The sequence below is a fragment of the Tachysurus vachellii genome, chromosome 6, assembly GCF_030014155.1.
Source record: "Tachysurus vachellii isolate PV-2020 chromosome 6, HZAU_Pvac_v1, whole genome shotgun sequence".
Lineage (NCBI taxonomy): Eukaryota > Metazoa > Chordata > Actinopteri > Siluriformes > Bagridae > Tachysurus > Tachysurus vachellii.
Genome location: NC_083465.1, coordinates 21182234 through 21200800, shown reverse-complemented (window position 1 = coordinate 21200800; position 18567 = coordinate 21182234). Strand labels below are relative to the sequence as shown.

The 18567-nt window shown below is 38.7% G+C and overlaps 1 protein-coding gene across 3 annotated transcripts in view; it reads left to right on the top strand.

The window, feature by feature from the left end:
* Positions 1–18224, top strand: part of rufy2 (RUN and FYVE domain containing 2) — a 20573-nt gene extending 2349 nt beyond the window's left edge. The window contains exons 1-18 of one of the 3 annotated variants that reach the window (XM_060872866.1): positions 441–975; positions 3385–3558; positions 3866–3983; positions 7400–7501; positions 7840–7963; positions 8380–8444; positions 8987–9052; positions 9144–9213; positions 9299–9400; positions 10940–11056; positions 11544–11711; positions 11801–11898; positions 14407–14526; positions 14747–14876; positions 15485–15579; positions 15686–15734; positions 16918–16998; positions 17283–18224. In XM_060872866.1, coding sequence (XP_060728849.1) covers positions 684–975; positions 3385–3558; positions 3866–3983; positions 7400–7501; positions 7840–7963; positions 8380–8444; positions 8987–9052; positions 9144–9213; positions 9299–9400; positions 10940–11056; positions 11544–11711; positions 11801–11898; positions 14407–14526; positions 14747–14876; positions 15485–15579; positions 15686–15734; positions 16918–16998; positions 17283–17426 — 2115 coding nt within the window. In that variant the 5' untranslated portion in view covers positions 441–683 and the 3' untranslated portion in view covers positions 17427–18224. Of the gene's footprint in view, positions 1–437; positions 976–3384; positions 3559–3865; positions 3984–7399; positions 7502–7839; positions 7964–8379; positions 8445–8986; positions 9053–9143; positions 9214–9298; positions 9401–10939; positions 11057–11543; positions 11712–11800; positions 11899–13729; positions 14306–14406; positions 14527–14746; positions 14877–15484; positions 15580–15685; positions 15735–16917; positions 16999–17282 lie in introns of those variants that run through there. The other 2 variants (XM_060872867.1, XM_060872868.1) reach the window with 2 other exon arrangements.
* Positions 18225–18567: the final 343 nt, after the last annotated feature.

Genomic DNA, 18567 nt, shown 5'->3' with positions numbered 1-18567 from the left:
CCCTTAAACGGTAAAGGAAGAAACCTTGAGAGGAACCAGACACAATGTTAACCTCATCCTCATGTGGGTGACACTGGAGGGTGTGATTATAAATATACAGTCTGATAAATGATGAAATGTTGCACAAAAAAAGTTAAGTGAATACAATAAACACCAGGCCATACAATAAACACCAGACCATTTTTGAATCTTTTATTTTAGACTCATTCAGATCCTGGGGCTTTAAACCACTGAACATTTTTTGTGCATCATTTCATCATTTATCAGACTGTATTTTGAAAATTGAGAAATTTCCCCATTATGGGACGAATAAAGGTATATAGTAAGGGAAAGGTATAAACTTATTCTGATCCCAACAGCAGAGGGAAGCAGATAGTTCTGTAATCTCTACAGGATGACGTCATTCAGCAGAGCAGAGTCTCTCTCTCTCTCTCTCTCTCTCTCTCTCTCTCTCTCTCTCTCTCTCCTGTCTGTAAACAAAATCTGCCATGTAGCGCTACATTCTGCCCCTTTTCTACCCACACACTCGGTCTCCCTTGAGTAGGACGCCGTAGTTTGAGGTGTGTTGTGTTCTAAATCCCGCGGGTCGTCGTGTCTTGTCTCTCCGCGTCGTTGTAAATGTCCCCCGCGGTGCAGACGGCGCTCCTCCCGGCCGTGTGACAGGCGCTTTCCCGGGCAGAGCGATGGCCGCACCTGCAGAGCAGGATCTCACCTTGTCGGAGGCGGATTCTGGGAAAGACAAATCGCAGGTTTTTGGTGTTCTCCGTCTGCAGGAGGAGAGTAAAAGCGGTGGTGAGAAAGCAGCGAGCAGCGTTAGTGCTAACAGCAGCAGCAGCAGAACAGACCTGAGATGGCAGGCGCCCATATTCGCGTTAGCTCGTAAAGCCTCAGAAACGCTTTCAAGCGGAATTCACGTCCTGCCCAAAGTGTCCGAGCCTAAAGTGTGTCCTTTCTCGGAGGAATGGAGCGTCAAGGGTGAGTTAATTTCACTTAAGGACGAGCTAAAAGCTATAGGGAAGCAGACAAAAGCCCTGGTCATACAGTCCAGTCTGTGTTTATTTATAAGGAGCTGTTAATGGTGCTGATTATTGACAACACGTCCAAATGGCTCACAAACAGCTTCAGCGTCATCGGGCAGTCCTTAGTTTACATAGAAAAGGGTTTAAAGTGCTGACGTGTTTGTGTTTGGACGTCTAGAGCGCTTAAAGTGTAAATAAAGGCGTTTAGGGATTGTGGATGGGATTTGGCCTTGAGATGAGGAATAGTCAGGATGTATCATGACCACGTGGTACAGATTGTGTCCAATCACAGAGCTTGGACACATCTGTAGCTGTTGATTCTTCATTTGCTGTTTTTAAACCTTTTAAAGACTCCAATAACTAAAAAAATAAATGGTATTATTTTAACCCACCAAGATAATCTTATTCGGTTTAGTTATCGTAAACTCTTCTCTAACAGATCTCTGTTAGATCTGACAGATGTTTGTTAATAATGCGGATGTGGTAGCCTTGTGGTTAAGGTGTTGGACTACTGACCGGAAGGTCATGGGTTTGTATCCCAAATCCACCAAGCTGCCACTGCTGGGCCCCTGAGCAAGGCCCTTAACCCTCAATTGCTCGGTTGTATAAAATGAAATAAAAATGTAAGTCACTCTGGATAAATGTGTCTGCTAAATGCCATAAATGTAAAATAATGTTATTTTTAGGCTTTATATAAAATAATGTTATATTTAAGATGCTCTTATATCCAGAGTGACTTACATTTTTATTTCCATTTATACAAGGAAGCAATTGAGGGTTAAGGGCCTTGATCAGGGGCTCAGCAGTGACAGCTTGGTGGACCTGGGATTCAAACTCATAACCTTCTGGTCAGAAGTCCAACACCTTAACCATTGAGCCCCAAAAATTGTTTTGATGTTGATGTGTAAATCCGTTCAGGTCCAATTACAACCAGAAAATGTGTATAAAATATATAAATCTGTTCTCATAGAGCGTCTTGTTATGGTGGTGACTTCTGGACCCCGCAGTGAGAACCTCTAATCTATTGGACTTAAGTTTAAATGAAAGTGTTTACATCTTGTTTACGTCTTGCATGGTCTGAGCGTAAAAAGCTATTTTTTATTTAATTTGTTTATTTAATTTGTACGATTTTAGATTTTGTTACAATTTATTTTTTCATCTACAAGGAGTAAAGAACAGGTTTGTATGCTCCAACAAAGTGAAGGGTAAACAATGAATTAAAAAATGAGCCAAGAGAAAACTTGCCATGACTCATTGATCCTCTGATCTGATCTGATCTTATCTGTAGAAGGCAGGTTATGACATCTGGCAAAGTTGTAACAGAAATGTTAGCATGAATGTGTGTGTGGTGCAGTAAATATTATTGAGAGCATTTATGACAGCAAATATTTTAGATAATATTTACAATCAGTACAGTTAGTAAATAATAGTTAGAATTAGTTACACCAATATCTAAATGATATTTTCATATATTTATATTTTACCATAGTAATACTCAACCAATATTGTTACTTCCCTTGTCTGTATAGAGCACAGCAGAAGGCATTATTTCACTACTGCTTCACACACCAGTGAACACACACACACCACACACACACACACACACACACACACACAGAGCTACTTAAAAGTTAAAGATTAAGTTTGCCTTTTAACTAAGTCAGCTGAGTTGGCTAATGATTGGCTGCATGACAGATGTACAGTATGTAGTATTCTAGGGGTTTTTTTCACCTGGTCACTTCATGAGACCAGGTTTAAATGCCCTCCGAAACGTTTTCGCAACGGATATAAATCCAATCGTTCAAACCACTTCAGGAGGTGGTCTGGGAAGCATTTCAGATGAAACTGGACAGGTGTAAATGAATGTGGTTGTTCAAGCCACATACGTCAGCGCTGTAATCCTCCCAAACGGAAGTCACTTGTAGGTGACTCGCGAGTTGTGCATTGTGTCAGAAACAAATAAATGTAAATGCTGATTTTTGTAGCATAACCGTCATGACAAGTTTTTTCGTCTTTTTTTTTTATTGCATTCTGAAAACCGCAGACACCAAAGCGTGTTCTATTTCAATTACCCCAGAAATGAGTTAAAATATATTTGCATTTTGGGCGGGAGTAGAAAGATCGGATTGATAACCGATTCGCCAAGACGCATTTATGTGGCCTAATGTAAATGGAACAGTTTTAACAAATCAGATAGCTATCGGATCAGAGAAAACACATGAAGTGACCAGGTGTAAAAAGGCCCCTAGTTTCTTTTAGTGCATTACCTTAACATATATAATAACTGTTCATGACTCAGTCACTCAACAGTTAATATTAAACTACATCCAAATACAATTCTTATTTTGTCTCTGCTGTTTTCCAGCCTTCCGGGATCCTATGGCTATGGAGAGGGCCAACTTGCTCAACATGGCCAAGCTCAGCATTAAAGGGCTGATCGAGTCGGCTCTGAGCTTTGGTCGAACGCTGGACTCTGATTATCCCCCACTGCAGCAGTTCTTTGTAGTCATGGAGCACTGTCTGAAACACGGGCTTAAAGGTACAACAGTCAGTATAATAAAATGTATTATTGAGTTCTTGTTTCTCGTCTAGTTTTCAAAAATCACATATTGTCAGTCATGTACGATATGCATTATGTTTTTATCATTAACATTGGAAAAATCATATCAGAGAATAGGTGCCAAATCATCAGGAGCTCATTTTGTCATTGCTGGAAGCGGCACTAATATCCTTGGGTTCGGACTGACTCACAAAAGATGCCTTTGTTGGATCAAGCTTGTGACTTGCTTGTGCTTCTGCTATTAAAAATTTAGTTCTGTGCAGTAAAAATAGTTTCTCTGCTTCAGTGAAGAAGACGTTTCTTGGATACAATAAGTCTCTGTGGGGGCCTCTGGAGATGGTGGAGAAGCTGTGCCCAGAGGCAGGGGAGATTGCAGCAAGTGTTCGAGACTTACCCGGCCTCAAGTATGCACACACACACACTAGTAGACTTCTAGTCTTCATGCAAAATAAGAGTTTATTTCCATTAACACTGTAGCTTTAATTTAATTCAGTAGTTGTATGTTATATAGAGTTAATTCAGTACAGTTTTATTTGTATAGCAGTTTTAACAATGGACATCATCACAAAGCAGCTTCACAGAAATATTGAAATTTTTTAAGACTAAGATGAGCAAGCCAAAGGTGATTGTGGCAAGGAAACACTCCATGAGACTACTTGAGACAGAAAAACCTTGACAGGAACCGTAGTCCATCATCATCTAGGTGACACTAAAGAGTGCGATTATAAACAATTATTTTCTGTATATTATATGGTCAAAAGGAGCAGTTGTGGTGGTCCTTTGTTCGGGGTCGCCACGGTGGAACACGTGGTCCACGTATTAGATTTATTCCGGGCTTAGGACCTGCACTGAAAGTTATCTCTGTAGTAGCTGTGTTAGCTGACCGCCTGGGAATCGAACCCAGGCCACAGCAATAAGAGTACAGGATCCTGCCGCTGGACCATAGGAGGCAAACAGATCAGTTGTGTAAACAGGAAGTTCATTCTAATTTTAACACAAAGTCCATTTTTTTTGAAGTTACCAACTATTCACTGATGGAAACTTAAGTTGCAAAACTATTTAAGGATCATTACAGTCCTATCTATCTTCATGGTTTCTATGTGGTCCATTCCCACTAATCAGAACTTTATGATCCATGTGGGGTCATCGTCAGCAGCAGCAATTGGATTCCAAGTGATGAAAACTCAGAAAGAATGAGAGTAGGAGTGCATCATTCTGCAATTATCCAACTCCAAAAATCAACCGTTATATGCTGTCTCTATAGCAACAAGCTAGCTTTAGTGGTTTCAGTGAGGAAACCCTTAAAGAAAACAACCCACAACTGCCTGAACCTCTCCAAGCAGCATTGGAACTACAGTTCGGATGGTGGGTTGTGGTTAGAAGAGATGTGCAGATTAATGGCATTATAATTACCTGGGTATGCTATGCAGATTGCCTCTAGCAGGAGGTTACGTCATAGTTGAATGATCCTGACCATGTGTCCAGATCAACACAGAAATGTTTGCAGTGTGCATAACATATGCTGAGCAGGAAGATTAGGTTTGCATTTGGACCAAATCAAGAGCCGGCAGAATTCAGCAGGATTTATAAAACTGAGAATATAAAGAATATTGAAAATATGGTGTATGGAGGAATAGCCAGGATCCCTCTACACGTGTCCATTGTTGGACAATTAGAGAAAATGTTTGGTGTTGTTTTTCTCTCAGGGCAGGTTTCAGCATATAAAAAGGATTCCGTACATTTACGGTCAAAATATTAAGTAGATATTTGTGTTTCTAGATCCATAAAGAGATCTTATCCTTTAAGTCCTCTGACCTGTTCTCGTGTTCTCTGTACGTTTATTTTAGATTGAAAGAGCTAGCAACTGAAACCCATAGCCATCTGTGGACCAGCCCTTTTCCTGTGTGCAGGACCGCACTTTATAGACAGATTAATGTAAAAGGGGAAGTGTAGGTGTCAGTTCAGTTTCCCTGTCAGACATGAAACTTGCAAGCCTAAAAAGCCACATCATTCTTTTAAACCACTTGTTTTATATGAGACTAACGCACAGTTTTAATTCACCGTTTTCTGTCATTGTGTAAATTTTGGACACACAATCTAGAGAATGATTCACAGTAAAATAGTCAGTAAATGTCACAATGTGAGTGTTTTTATACCACAGCACTCTTGAATTCTTGGTCAGAAGGTGTGAATTAATTTTAACAGAAGCTCTGATCGTAACTCAAGGCAAAATCACCGGTTTATAATATTAAAGTGCTCATTTTAATATATTATTTTTAGAGTAACATCTTACACAGAGTGGATTAACAATAAAGTGCGTAAGTGTTGGTGAGGCTGGTGAGAGAACAGCTTTTTGTATCAACTATTGTATGTGACCTGTAGATTTGTTAACAGGAACTAACTTTTTCAGAGATGTTCCACAACGTACATGTTGTCATTAATTCTTAAATAAGAAAACAGGCAGGTTGCTGAGGTCTAAGAGGAATAAACCAGGAAAATATTTAACTTTGGGGTGGTAAAATAAATTCCAGTGATTTATAGGAAGATTTCTTGGTGTTGGAAGATTTATAGGAAGACCATTGGTGTTGTTGACTACAACTGGCTGCTTCCCTTTTGTTCCCCTGTAAATCTAGTTATTGAAACCGTCATGCAAAACACAGAGAGTGTAAGACGAGCCAAAGATGTCTGAAAGACGTCTCGCTGGTTAACCGTGCACAGCTACGACACGTCTAAATCATGCATAACTATACACCAAATAAGTCCTCTTCTTGTATTGTTTTATCACTGGAGGGTCTGCATTGTCTTTGCTACTGTTGTCTGCCTCGTTTTCTTTATGTATGTTACTTTTAGAGCTTAATCAGGTTAGAGGTATGGAAAGCTTTTGCTGTGGTCTGTGCTGTGTGTTTACATAAACATGTTGACGTGAGTCTGTTTTGCCCTGCTGGAGACTTGAACAACTCAAGCAAATAATCCAAGCTTAACACTGAGATATATATACATATATATATATATATACTGTTTGAAATATTAAAGGCAATAAAATAGAAAACCAATATTAATCCCTTAAATAATAGGATTCATTAAGATTACGCACTCTAAATGTGCAAATTGACAAAAAAAAGGATTTTTTGAAAAAATAGACCCAGTAATAAACAGCTACATTAGTACAGTTTCTGTACTAAACTAGATAGATAGATAGATAGATAGATAGATAGATAGATATCCAGTAGTAGCAACATACAGAGAAATAAGATCACAACACAGTAAAACATGCAAATGAGGTGCAATTGTTTTTTTTTAATAAATATAATATAAAGACAAGGAAATACAAATGAAAAACTAAGATGCTGAGTCACTCCTCAGTTTGTATGTTTCCACCCTGCCGTACCTGAGAGATGTTGGCCAGGGAGACAAACGATTTCCTCAGTTTTATCAGTCGGCCACTGAACACACTCCTCTGCCTGGTGAACATGCTGTGTTGTAAAGAACCGAGGGCAGTCTGTCAGGGATATCAGATGAATGTAAATATATTTGCACTATTTCATACTGGAGTATGTGTCAATACTGTGTCATACTGGAGTGTGTGTCAATATGTGTCACTGCAAAACATAGGACATACAAACGTCAGAAACGAATGCTGGCTGTGATTCCATTCATTTAAATTATTACTAATATTTAACATTGTACCAATATATCTTTCACTTTTACTGCTGATTACTACCGAATGTCTCAGCTTGTTAGCACTCAGTGTTTGAGGTGACTGGATTGTGTACACAAGGGCTCGTTTTCCACTCTCAAAGTGTGCATGCACATTTGTCAGGACTCCGCTGGGCCGAGCGAGGGCTTGGCTGCGACTGGCACTGATGCAGAAGAGATTAGCGGACTATCTACGTGTACTCATCACCAGGAAAGACATACTGAGGTAACAAATTTTAGACTTCACATACATCATGGTGCTGATGTTAAACTAGTCTTGGGAAAGCCTTGCTTAATATTTATTAAATAAGTCCTCTGATTCATTATTAAGCATGTTTATAAGCTGGTTAATAAGGACTGCACATGTGAAGCAGTGAATTCAACTCGTTTTCCTTGTTCGGTATCACATATGTGCAGAATAGCAGAGACGACAGAAGTACTCCAGTTTTATCCAGTTTCCTGCTAAGGAGTGTCATCAAGCTGCCACTCCTGCTCTCTTAAAGCTGCATTTACTCATAAGTCAGTGTCATAGGCACATTGTTGGCTCTGTTTTGTGTTGCGTAGTGATTTCTATGAAAGCTCGGCAGTCATGGTGGAGGAGGAGGGAGCCGTCATCGTCGGCCTCCTGGTGGGACTCAACGTCATCGATGCCAACCTGTGTGTGAAGGGCGAGGACCTGGACACCCAAGTACGGGAAATTCTCCTGGACCTGTTTTCTTTTATCGAGGGCCATATTATTAGATATCTGATATGTACATTTTATGTATAGTGCTGAGATTCTTTGGATTAGTTTGGTTGGGTTTCCTTAAAACCATGTTTATTGTGCACATATACTTTATACTAAAGGTACACATAAAGAAGTAAAATAGATCCTCTCTGTTCTTAAGATGAAATCAATTGTTAGGAACATTTATAGAGAGAGGAAAATATTGAAGCTTTTTAGCTCCATGTCCTGTAGACTGTTTTTGGCCACCGATTGTTGATACATTTTTATGTATAGAACATACAGTATGTACTGTTTATTTACTTATGTAAAGAAGATCTTGTATGTTTTACATAACATTTTTTACATGTTCAACTTATATTAAGTTTTAAATTCTTCAGGTTGGGGTGATTGACTTCTCCATGTATTTAAAAAATGATATTGATGACTATAGAAGCGAAGAAAGGTAAGGAAATGTTCCATTCTTCCAGAAAGCTATTGAAATTAATTATTATTATTATTATTATTATTATTATTATTATTATTATTATTATTATTATTATTAATAATAATAATAATAATAATAATAATAATAATATGACAGAGCTGCAAAATAATGATGGTCTTTGGTCTTATTATTATTTAGTTATGGTCTTAATATTATTTAGTATAATATTGTAATGAAGTTTTTTTTCCGAGCGTTATAAGCAATTAAGTCAATAAGTTTGTATTCAAATATAGATTCAAAGTTGAAGTTTCTAAATTAAAATGAACTTGGTTCTATTGAGTGTATCCTTTAAATATTCCACATAAAGGCAATTATATTGAATACAAATAACTCCCCATTGCAATAAATGTAAATAAATGAATATAACTAAACATACAGATTTGTCTTTTAATGCAGCAGTATGATCTAATGTTAGCCAGATAGTTTCATTAGATTTTAAAATGTCATTATTTGTGGAGCTCAAATGATCTGTCTAGATTTTGTTTATGTCCGATTTGTAGAAATGGGCAAATCGCTGCAATATTGGACCAGAAGAACTATGTGGAAGAACTAAACAGGCAGCTCAAGTAAGCAGTTATTGTTCTCTAAGACCAGCCTGTTTGATCATATTCATTTTAATATCTATTAAAGCTGAAACAAATCATTTCCCTACCTTAGTTCTACTGTTCAGGGTCTGCAGGGGCGTGTGGACTCGTTAGAGAAATCCAATTCCAAACTCATTGAGGAGGTACGAATGTTTACAGGAACAATGTGGAGTAATTCTGTGTCACGAAGCCTGCTATGATCTCAGCGCTTCTGTTTTTCTCCTGTAGTTGGCAATAGCCAAAAACAACATCATCAAACTACAGGAAGAGAACCATCAACTAAGGAACGAGAATTCCTTAATTATCATGAAGGCTCAGCGACGTCTCGAGGTAACTGTGTTGTGTGTTTACCTGCAAACAAATACTGTTCTAATTCAAGTCCCACAGATGACACAGCCATCTGCTTTAATTTTCTATCTATCTATCTGTCTGCCTGACTGTCTGTCTGTCTGTTTATCCGTGTCTGTGTATCTGTCTGTCTGTCTATCTATCTATCTGCCTGTCTATCTGCCTGTCTATCTATCTATCTATCTATCTATCTATCTATCTATCTATCTATCTATCTATCTATCTATCTATCTATCTATCTATCTGCCTGTCTATCTGCCTGTCTATCTGCCTGTCTATCTGCCTGTCTATCTATCTATCTATCTATCTATCTATCTATCTATCTATCTGCCTGTCTATCTGTCTGTCTATCTATCTATCTGCCTGTCTTTCTGCCTGTCTTTCTATTTATCCGTGTCTGTCTGTCTTTTTATCTGTCTATTTATCTCTGTCTGCCTGTCTGTGTCTATCTGCCTATGTGTGTATGTATGTATGTATGACAGTGCAGGCTGTATGAGGTGTCTGGGGCCCTCATGTGGATCTGTGAGCTCATACAGGCAGAAGTGTTACATTACACACTGATGCATCATTTTGAAAAGATGTGGCATCTTTACACGTCTCAGAGGAAGAACAAATTAGCCTTCACCATTCCTGCTCAGTACATATTACGTGGACAGTAAACCAAACCAGCTCATCATTTTGGGTTTTATGCTTTTTTTTGTGTGTTCACAGCAACTTTTTTGAATATCACAAATTTTGTCAAATTCATCTACAAATTTTTATTCTAAGATTCTGATATTTTATAGTTTTTAAAGCTTTAAGTGAAATTAATCTTTAAAATTATCAAAAGAAACTTTCATCAGAACAGGAAAGCTTAAAAATAATACAATGTGTTCAGAAATAGGCTTAATTACCTTAAACCTGGTTCCTTTTTATAAGAAATACTATACTTTCAGTATACTATTATAGTTACTTTCAGTATACTAATAATGTTTTAACTGTATTCAAGATATTTTAGTTTGCTAAGAGGTGGGAATTGGCAAATGAACAAAATTGGGAAAAAAATGTTGTAAAGCGGGGCACGGTGGCTTAGTGGTTAGCACGTTCGCCTCACACCTCCAGGGTCGGGGTTCGATTCCCGCCTCCACCTTGTGTGTGTGGAGTTTGCATGTTCTCCCCGTGCATTGGGGGTTTCCTCCGGGTACTCCGGTTTCCTCCCCTGGTCCAAATACATGCATGGTAGGTTGATTGGCATCTCTGGAAAATTGTCCCTAGTGTGTGATTGCGTGAGTGAATGAGAGTGTGTGTGTGCCCTGCGATGGGTTGGCACTCCGTCCAGGGTGTATCCTGCCTTGATGCCCGATGACGCCTGAGATAGGCACAGGCTCCCCGTGACCCGAGGTAGTTCAGATAAGCGGTAGAAGATGAATGAATGAATGAATGAATGAATGTTGTAAAGCTTAATAAGTAGCTTGAGATAACAGTTGTGTGTGATTTTCATGACTAGAGTCTGAGGCTAAATGTTGCTCTGTTGTTGCTCAGGTTACTCAGGGGGACGTAAACTGTGAGCTGGACACCTATAAACAGTCCAGGCAGGGCCTGGATGAAATGTACAACGAGGCACGGAGGCAGCTTAAGGAGGAGTGTCAGCTCCGGCAGGTCTCTTTTCAAATGTGTTATTTTGTTTTTATAATCAGGATATAGTGATGTGGGACTAGTGATGTGTACAGGGATGTGGTAGCCTAGTGGTTAAGGTGTTGGGTAACCAATCGGAAGGTTGTGAGTTCAATTCCTACATCCACCAGGCTGCCACTGCTGGGCCCCTGAGCAAGGCCCTTAACCCTCAATTGCTCAGTTGTATAAAAATGAGATAAAAATGTAAGTCGCTCTGGAAGGGCATCTGCTAAATGCTGTAAATGTAAATGTAGTGACATTGAACACTTGGATGCCATTTTGTTCTTTAATGATTTACATATAAACTATCGATTTAATGTGTACTTAAAGGAAAACATCCTCCCCGATCAGCTTACATATAAATCCTAATTATATTTGGGATCCGAAAAATATTTTTAAGAATAATATTCAAAGTAGACTGTTTTAGTTTTAGCTTGATTTTAATATAACGAGAGACCCGGCTGTGTTGTAGGATGTGGAGAACGAGCTGGTGGTGCAGGTTAGCATGAAGCAGGAAATGGAACTGGCCATGAAGCTCTTAGAGAAGGACATCCATGAGAAGCAGGACACTTTGATTGGACTTCGGCAACAACTAGACGAGGTTAAAGCCATCAATGTGGAAATGTACCAGAAAATGCAGGTAGAGATGTAAACCGTTTTCACCGCTAACAGTCAATCGTTTATACGTCTATTTTTTTAAAAAGAATCCTTTACCGTATTCGTCACCAGACATCCGACGACGGCATGAAGCAGAAAAACGACATGATCGCACGATTGGAGGAGAAAACCAATCAGATAACGGCTACGATGAAACAGCTAGAGCAAAGGTGAGTGACGTTTAATATCAGATTGAATCACCTTCTGTCTGGCGTAATGCTGCGTCCTATTCCAGTGGTGCAGACGGCTATGATTTAGCAGAAGAAAACTGTCTGCTACTAATCATTGCAGGCAAATAAAGCAAATTATTCTTCTTAATCTGATTTACCAACAAAAAAAAGTTCTAATTGTGCATGTGTAAATTATGCAATCTTAAGAACATCAGGCAAAAAAAAAAAAAAAAAAGAAAAAAGAAATTTGATTTAATTAAACCAGAAGCAAAAAAAAAACAGCTTCTCAACAGGATAAACACATCCTTGAGTAATCTCAGCGTAAGGCCGGTTTCACACCAGATGCGTAAACAGAGCCGAAGCAGTGCATTTTTTTTTATTTTTATTTGAATTTTTTTTAGCGCTTATGCTAGCAGGTTAGAACATTCACACTGTACACAGTGGCGGCGTAGCAGCGTGTAGCAGAAGCTGCCGTCGTTTCAGCACCGAGTCTATTTTTGATGCACGTCTCGTTCTGTATTAAAGAGACAGTTCATAGGTTAACGTAAGAACAAGGAATTTCACCATACAATCTTCTAAATGATCTCAAAGTTCCACACAGTCACCGTATTAGTTTTAGCAAAACAAATCATGTTTAAATGAATTAAAAGTAAAACTAGTCTACTCTAAAGTAAAGATGAATTTTATCATCTAAACTATAATACATCTACACAGCATGCTATGTTTATCTGGTGGTGGTGTGAGCTGGGTGTTATAGTGTAACGTAGATTTTCTATTATATTTTGGTATTTATTTCTTTTTTATATTGTATTCACACGTGTTTTATTTTGATTCCTTTATACCTTTTTGTTCTTTTTTGTTCTATCGGTTATTTCTATACGAAGGACAGTCATAAAAAAAGCATTTCACTACACGAACTGTGTGTGACGGGTCTGTGAGCAATAAGACTGGAATTTGAGATGCAGTCTGTTTAACACTTTTTATTTAACATCAGATTAAAGTAACGCAAACGTTCTTGTATTTGCTTTACACAAGACGGCGTTCAGCTGCGTGCTACAATCTCCAGTGTGACAGTACAACAGTACAACAGTAATACTTTTACTCTGCTTACGCACACACACTTGTCAAACAGATAGAAGTGTGACTGCACCTGATTAAAGAGGCTCCAGCGTTTCCTCTCTGCCAGACTTTCATGCACGTTATTTCTGCATGTTGTGCTTTTCATATTCGTACTGAAGTCCTTTCTTCCATCGTGCCACTCATTCGTTAGTGTGTTTTTTTGTTTTGTTTTGTTTTTCTTGTGTGGTGTGGCATGATGCTGTCAGAGCAGAGCTGAGTCTTTCAGCTCTCTCTCCCTCTTTCTCTCTCTCTCTCTCTCTCTCTCGATCCCCCTCTCTCTCCCTCTTCCTCCCCCCCCTCTCCCCCTCTGTCTCTCTCTTCCTCCCTCTCCCTTTTTCTTCCTCTTCCTTTCTCTCCCACTTCCTCGCGCTCTCTCAATCTCTCTCTCTCTCTCTCTCTCTCACTCACACACACACACACACACACACACACACACACCATCTTTCCCTTTTCTTCATTAATTTACCACCATCTTGGTTGTGCTTATTTAAACGAATGCATTGCTGAATGACTTTTTCAGAGCTTTGGATGACATGGAAATTCACTGATGTTTACATCCTCTTTCCCTTTTTGTTCTTCCCTTTTCTTTTGGTTTTCTTTCTCTTCATCCACTACCCTATTTTAACATCGTCATTTTCCGCCCCGCCCCCTTTTTTTTCTTTCCTCTCCTCGTTATAATGATTAAAAACTCTTCCTATGTTACACAACGTAGTGATAAAGATCTGCTCAGCCAGACCCGGACTCTTGCCATGTCGTTTGTAAAATGTGCCAGTACAGATACGGAACATCAGTACAAACTTGTTAAAGATATTTCTTTCTGAATTTAGGACAGTTGACCTTTTTCCTGTAACAGAACATGTTTGGCAGTATACATATTGTGAAAGTAACAGGTTTTACTTCCCTATAGTGGCATCTTCTTTTTTTTTAGGTTTGGTTCAATGGATATTTTTTCCCACTTGATTTAATTAATAATTTAATCCGAGTTCTTTCTTGTGGCACTGTAACACGGCAAGTGTACTAATGTACGATTTTAAGGCGACACTATGATTAATCTTGTCTTTTATTCAGCTTATCAATAAATTTGACATTTTAAAATAGTCTTTATTTATTGTATTATTTATGATGTAATTTTTTTATCGAAAACAAACCCGATACTTTTTTTTTTTACATTTAAATTCACCTCTTTTCGGATTTCAGTTCAGCTTTTTCCCCCCTTTCATCCAGCTTTTTGCTCTATTTGTTGGAGATCTTTCATGAGGTAGTTTGCCTGTTGAGTTTTAGCCCTCTTTTTTTTTTTTTCTGTTTTCTTATTTGTTCCATCCCATTCCCACCCCCTTTACCCTTGTGATCGGAGCCTCAGTTTTACCCAGTTGGTTTGAATTACACCAGATTGCAGGAAGCAGAGAGGGAGCGACTCAGCACTGAGGACGGAGTGCGCAGGTTCAAGCAGGACTTTGCCAACAAAGCAGACAGCCTCCAAAAGCAGATCGCTCAGAGAGAGAAGCAGATGTAAGTAGCGTTTTTTTACATTTATTAAATATACTCCCTTCTTTGTGCAACTTGTGCATGTGTGTGTTTCACTCAGTGAAATCATATTAATCTACACTAGCACTTACAGTTCAGGGTAACTGACATGGTGAAGTCTGTCTGTTGAGTTGATTTACTACTAAACATTTAAAATACTAGAAATCCTGAACTGTTTCATTTGAAATGTTCCTGGTGTCTGAAGGTTGCAGCTGGAAACAGACTTGAAAATCGAGAGGGAGTGGCGACAAACTCTACAGAACGACCTGGAAAGAGAGCAAGAGACCATCAGCCAACTGAGGGCTGAAGCTCAGCATATTAATGTGCTCAAGAAGGTAAAAAAAAACAAATGCTTGTAATAGAAGTAGAGAAAAAAAAGGACATGCTCATTTAGTTAAGTTTAATTTTTGTTCTCAGCTGTTATTTGACACACACCTATAGACGGAAGGCAAATACTGATAAAATGATGCTTGCTTTGGGTCCAGTTGTCTCCTTTGACAAGTGACAAAAACAAATAAAAGACATTCTCTGGATCTGTACCGGAGGAAAAAACACTTTTTCTAACACCATCGTCATAACTCCAAACTCTACCCTAGGTGGGTTAAGATCTGGGAACTGCGTAGGCCGCCGCATACGATTTACATCATCTTTATCCTCACCGAACCCTTCAGTGAGCTCTCACTACCTGTAGCTGTGGGCGGAGTCCGAGAGAGAGAGAGAGAGAGAGAGAGACCACTCCCATTAGCATCCAAATATTTCATTACAGTCAGAAGAACCTGCGATTTTTTTTTTCTTACAAAAGTGTAGCAAAACATCTCAACATCATACCCACAATTATAACAGAAGCAGAGTTTTTACACATCTAGTAAGCACTCATAAGAACAGTAACGAAATCACGTCTCATGCCGATAGGAACGGAGAGTAACTTGCTGTGCTGTTTTAGGAGTTTCACAGATTGCAGGATGAAAACACGCAGCTGAAAGGGATCTGTGAGGAACAAGAAAAAGCACTAGAAGAGCTGGGCTGCAAGCTCAGCGAGTGAGTTCACACCATCGCAGTATTTACAACTGGATTTATTGTTGACTTGGTCATGTTCTCAAGAGAAAAACACTGATCATGTTGTACCTGTTGTCTTTCATGTTAGATCAAAACTGAAAATTGAGGACATAAAGGAGGCCAATAAAGCACTTCAGGTTTGTGCTATATCAAACATTGTTGTGATTGATTATGAAGCTTTAACAATTTAACAGAACTAGTAATGCACTGATTCAAGACAGAGAATAGAAACCAAAACCGACATCAGCCTGAAATGCTGGACTCACATTATAGCACATTTGGCATTTTTTCCACTTGGATCCAATGCCACATTTCATGTTCTCTATATGTACTTCCTCCACGTGAAAAAGGACATGCACAGTAGGTAGGGCTGGGCGATATGGCTGAAAACTGTATCACGATATCAGTGTTTCATATCGGTCGATATCGATAATTATTGATATTTTTTATGACCCATTTTAAATAAGGACCAGGAGAAAAATATATTACATTTAAACATTTTTATTTTAAACTTAACCTTCCTCTGATCATAATCCCCTCAGTAAGACAGAAATGTCAACAACCAGGAAAACTCAAATAATTAAAGTGTAAACATGAGTCTAAAGTCACAATGAACACTTAACAATCTTAACAATTATCTCTTAACATTTAAGGTGCAAAATGAAATAAACTGTAAGAAATGCTTGATAAAGTGTAATAAAATAGTGCAAAGTGTTAAATATAAACGGGGACGACGGTCTTGCATAATTTGCAGACAACATTGGTCTGACTACGGTCAGATTTATAATATCCAAAAAACTGCCGTACTGGCGAGCTGACTTTTCTTCTTTTATTTACAATTTCCTCGCTCGCTGCGGGTCATTTTCTGCTTATCAATTGCCGGTTACTGAAGAGGAATCCTGCAGACCAGCACGAGACAACGATATGGCGCAACCAAAATTATACTGTTAAATGATTGGCTGTTAGCGTGTCACTCCCTATGTTGCTAGGTTACCAGAGTGAGTGCTTTTGTTAATGCAACCAAACTTGCTTCGCAAATTCTGTTTTCTTCCGACGAAGAATAAAAAATATCGAATGTTTTATCGAACACATTTTTATTGATATCGATCACGTGTCTATCGCGATACATATCGTTATCATTTTACCGCCCAGCCCTAACTGTAGGCTAATAGGCCTTTGTTAGGTATAAATAAACATGCACAATTTGAAAGATTACATTTTGCAGTATCGGTGCCTGGAGCTCTGATATGTTTGATGCATTACTGATTATAGCTGTAACTAATGCAGATTGACTAAACTGTACACTGGGTGTAATTTTAGGGTGGGCAGGTATGGCTTAAGGACAAAGATGCCACACACTGCAAACTTTGTGACAAAGAGTTCTCCATCTCCAGAAGGAAGGTCAGAGCCACAAATCCAAACTCATCTGTTCTTTACACCCAAAAAATGTGTCGGACTGAGAAATGCTTTAATCACATATAAAACGGTTCTAAACATGGCTTAACAAAATGTATTTTTAAAGTATAGTGACATGAAACGATTTTGGTTCTGTTTATTTGTTTTGAAGAATTTAATGACATGCAGTGTCAGTTTTCGCATGGAAAAAAATCTCGGACTTGTTTTCCCACGAGTTAAAGAACGTCTTCAGTGCAGTTTCTCCTCATTGCTCTTCACTCTTTTCACAGCATCACTGTAGGAACTGTGGAGAAATCTTCTGCAACGCTTGCTCAGATAACGAGTTACCCCTCCCTGCTTCCCCGAAGCCTGTGCGAGTGTGTGATACGTGCCATGCTCTGCTGCTCCAGCGCTGCTCCTCCAACGCCACATAAGATACGCATCAGCGTGTGCTGCCCAAGCGGCCGGCTTTGGCTTTAAACGTGCCGTGATTTCCTGCAGTGTGTCAAGTTACAACGCAAGTGACCAAAATGGCTGTTTCCCAGTGTTTGAAGTTTACATTTCATGCAGTTCTCCCCATGGACAGCGTGGAAGTGAGGTAGCTGTTTCACGTTAAGTGCCCAGTGAAGGATGTGGGTACGGTGAACATACTGGTTCAAGCCCTTGTTTTTTTTTTTTTTTAATATTCACTGCCTTCAGCACTACAACTGAGCAGCACTAAAGTGTACACTAATTCTCCAAACAAGTGAACAACATTCCAGTCTCTGTTGTGAGGAACGCAGGGCGAACAGTACATTCTTTTGTACGGTGTTAAAACAAAGCTGTATAATGAAAATACGGAGGGTGTTTTATCAAAGTTTATTTTGTATTAAAATGAATGTGTGCCTGTCTGAGAAGCACCATGCCTCTCAAATAGGCAAAACTTTTTAAGAAGGCACTAATGTTTTCGATGCTGCTCGAGTTCAATTGGGACGGATCCATGAAATAGCAATCAATCACGACGTCCTGAACAAAGTATTGTTCCACACTATAGTACATTACAGGCTGTACTTAGATGCCAAGACTTTTCCTAAACTGCAGATCTAACTGCTGCTTGCCTCCGATGTTTATTACGGTTTGTCGTAATGAGTAAACTGTTATGGAAACGGTTGTTAAAATGACAATAAGTTTCGAATATTACGGTGTACGGACCTGTGTACGTTTCTTTAAATCACTAAACCAAATCGAGTTTCTGTGCTCTTTCCTCTTCATTTATTTTTATACTTGCTAAAATTAGACACTTCATTTAGGATTAGTGTTTAATGCATGAAGGCAAACTTCAAGATGTTTAGCTGTATTTCCAAGTTTATAGCACAGATTTCATTCAGAATATGTTCAGATATAATGGTTTCGGTGTTAAATATTTGCAAACATATCTGATGTGCATGTATTTACTGACTTCATTTTGACTGCTTCAAGTGACTGCTATAGTGCAGGATCCATAACTATCTGCATAAACACCCAGAATATCTATTGAAATACAGTCCATACGTTGTATATAAATAGTCTTACATAACTTGTTTTTTAGAGAATTTT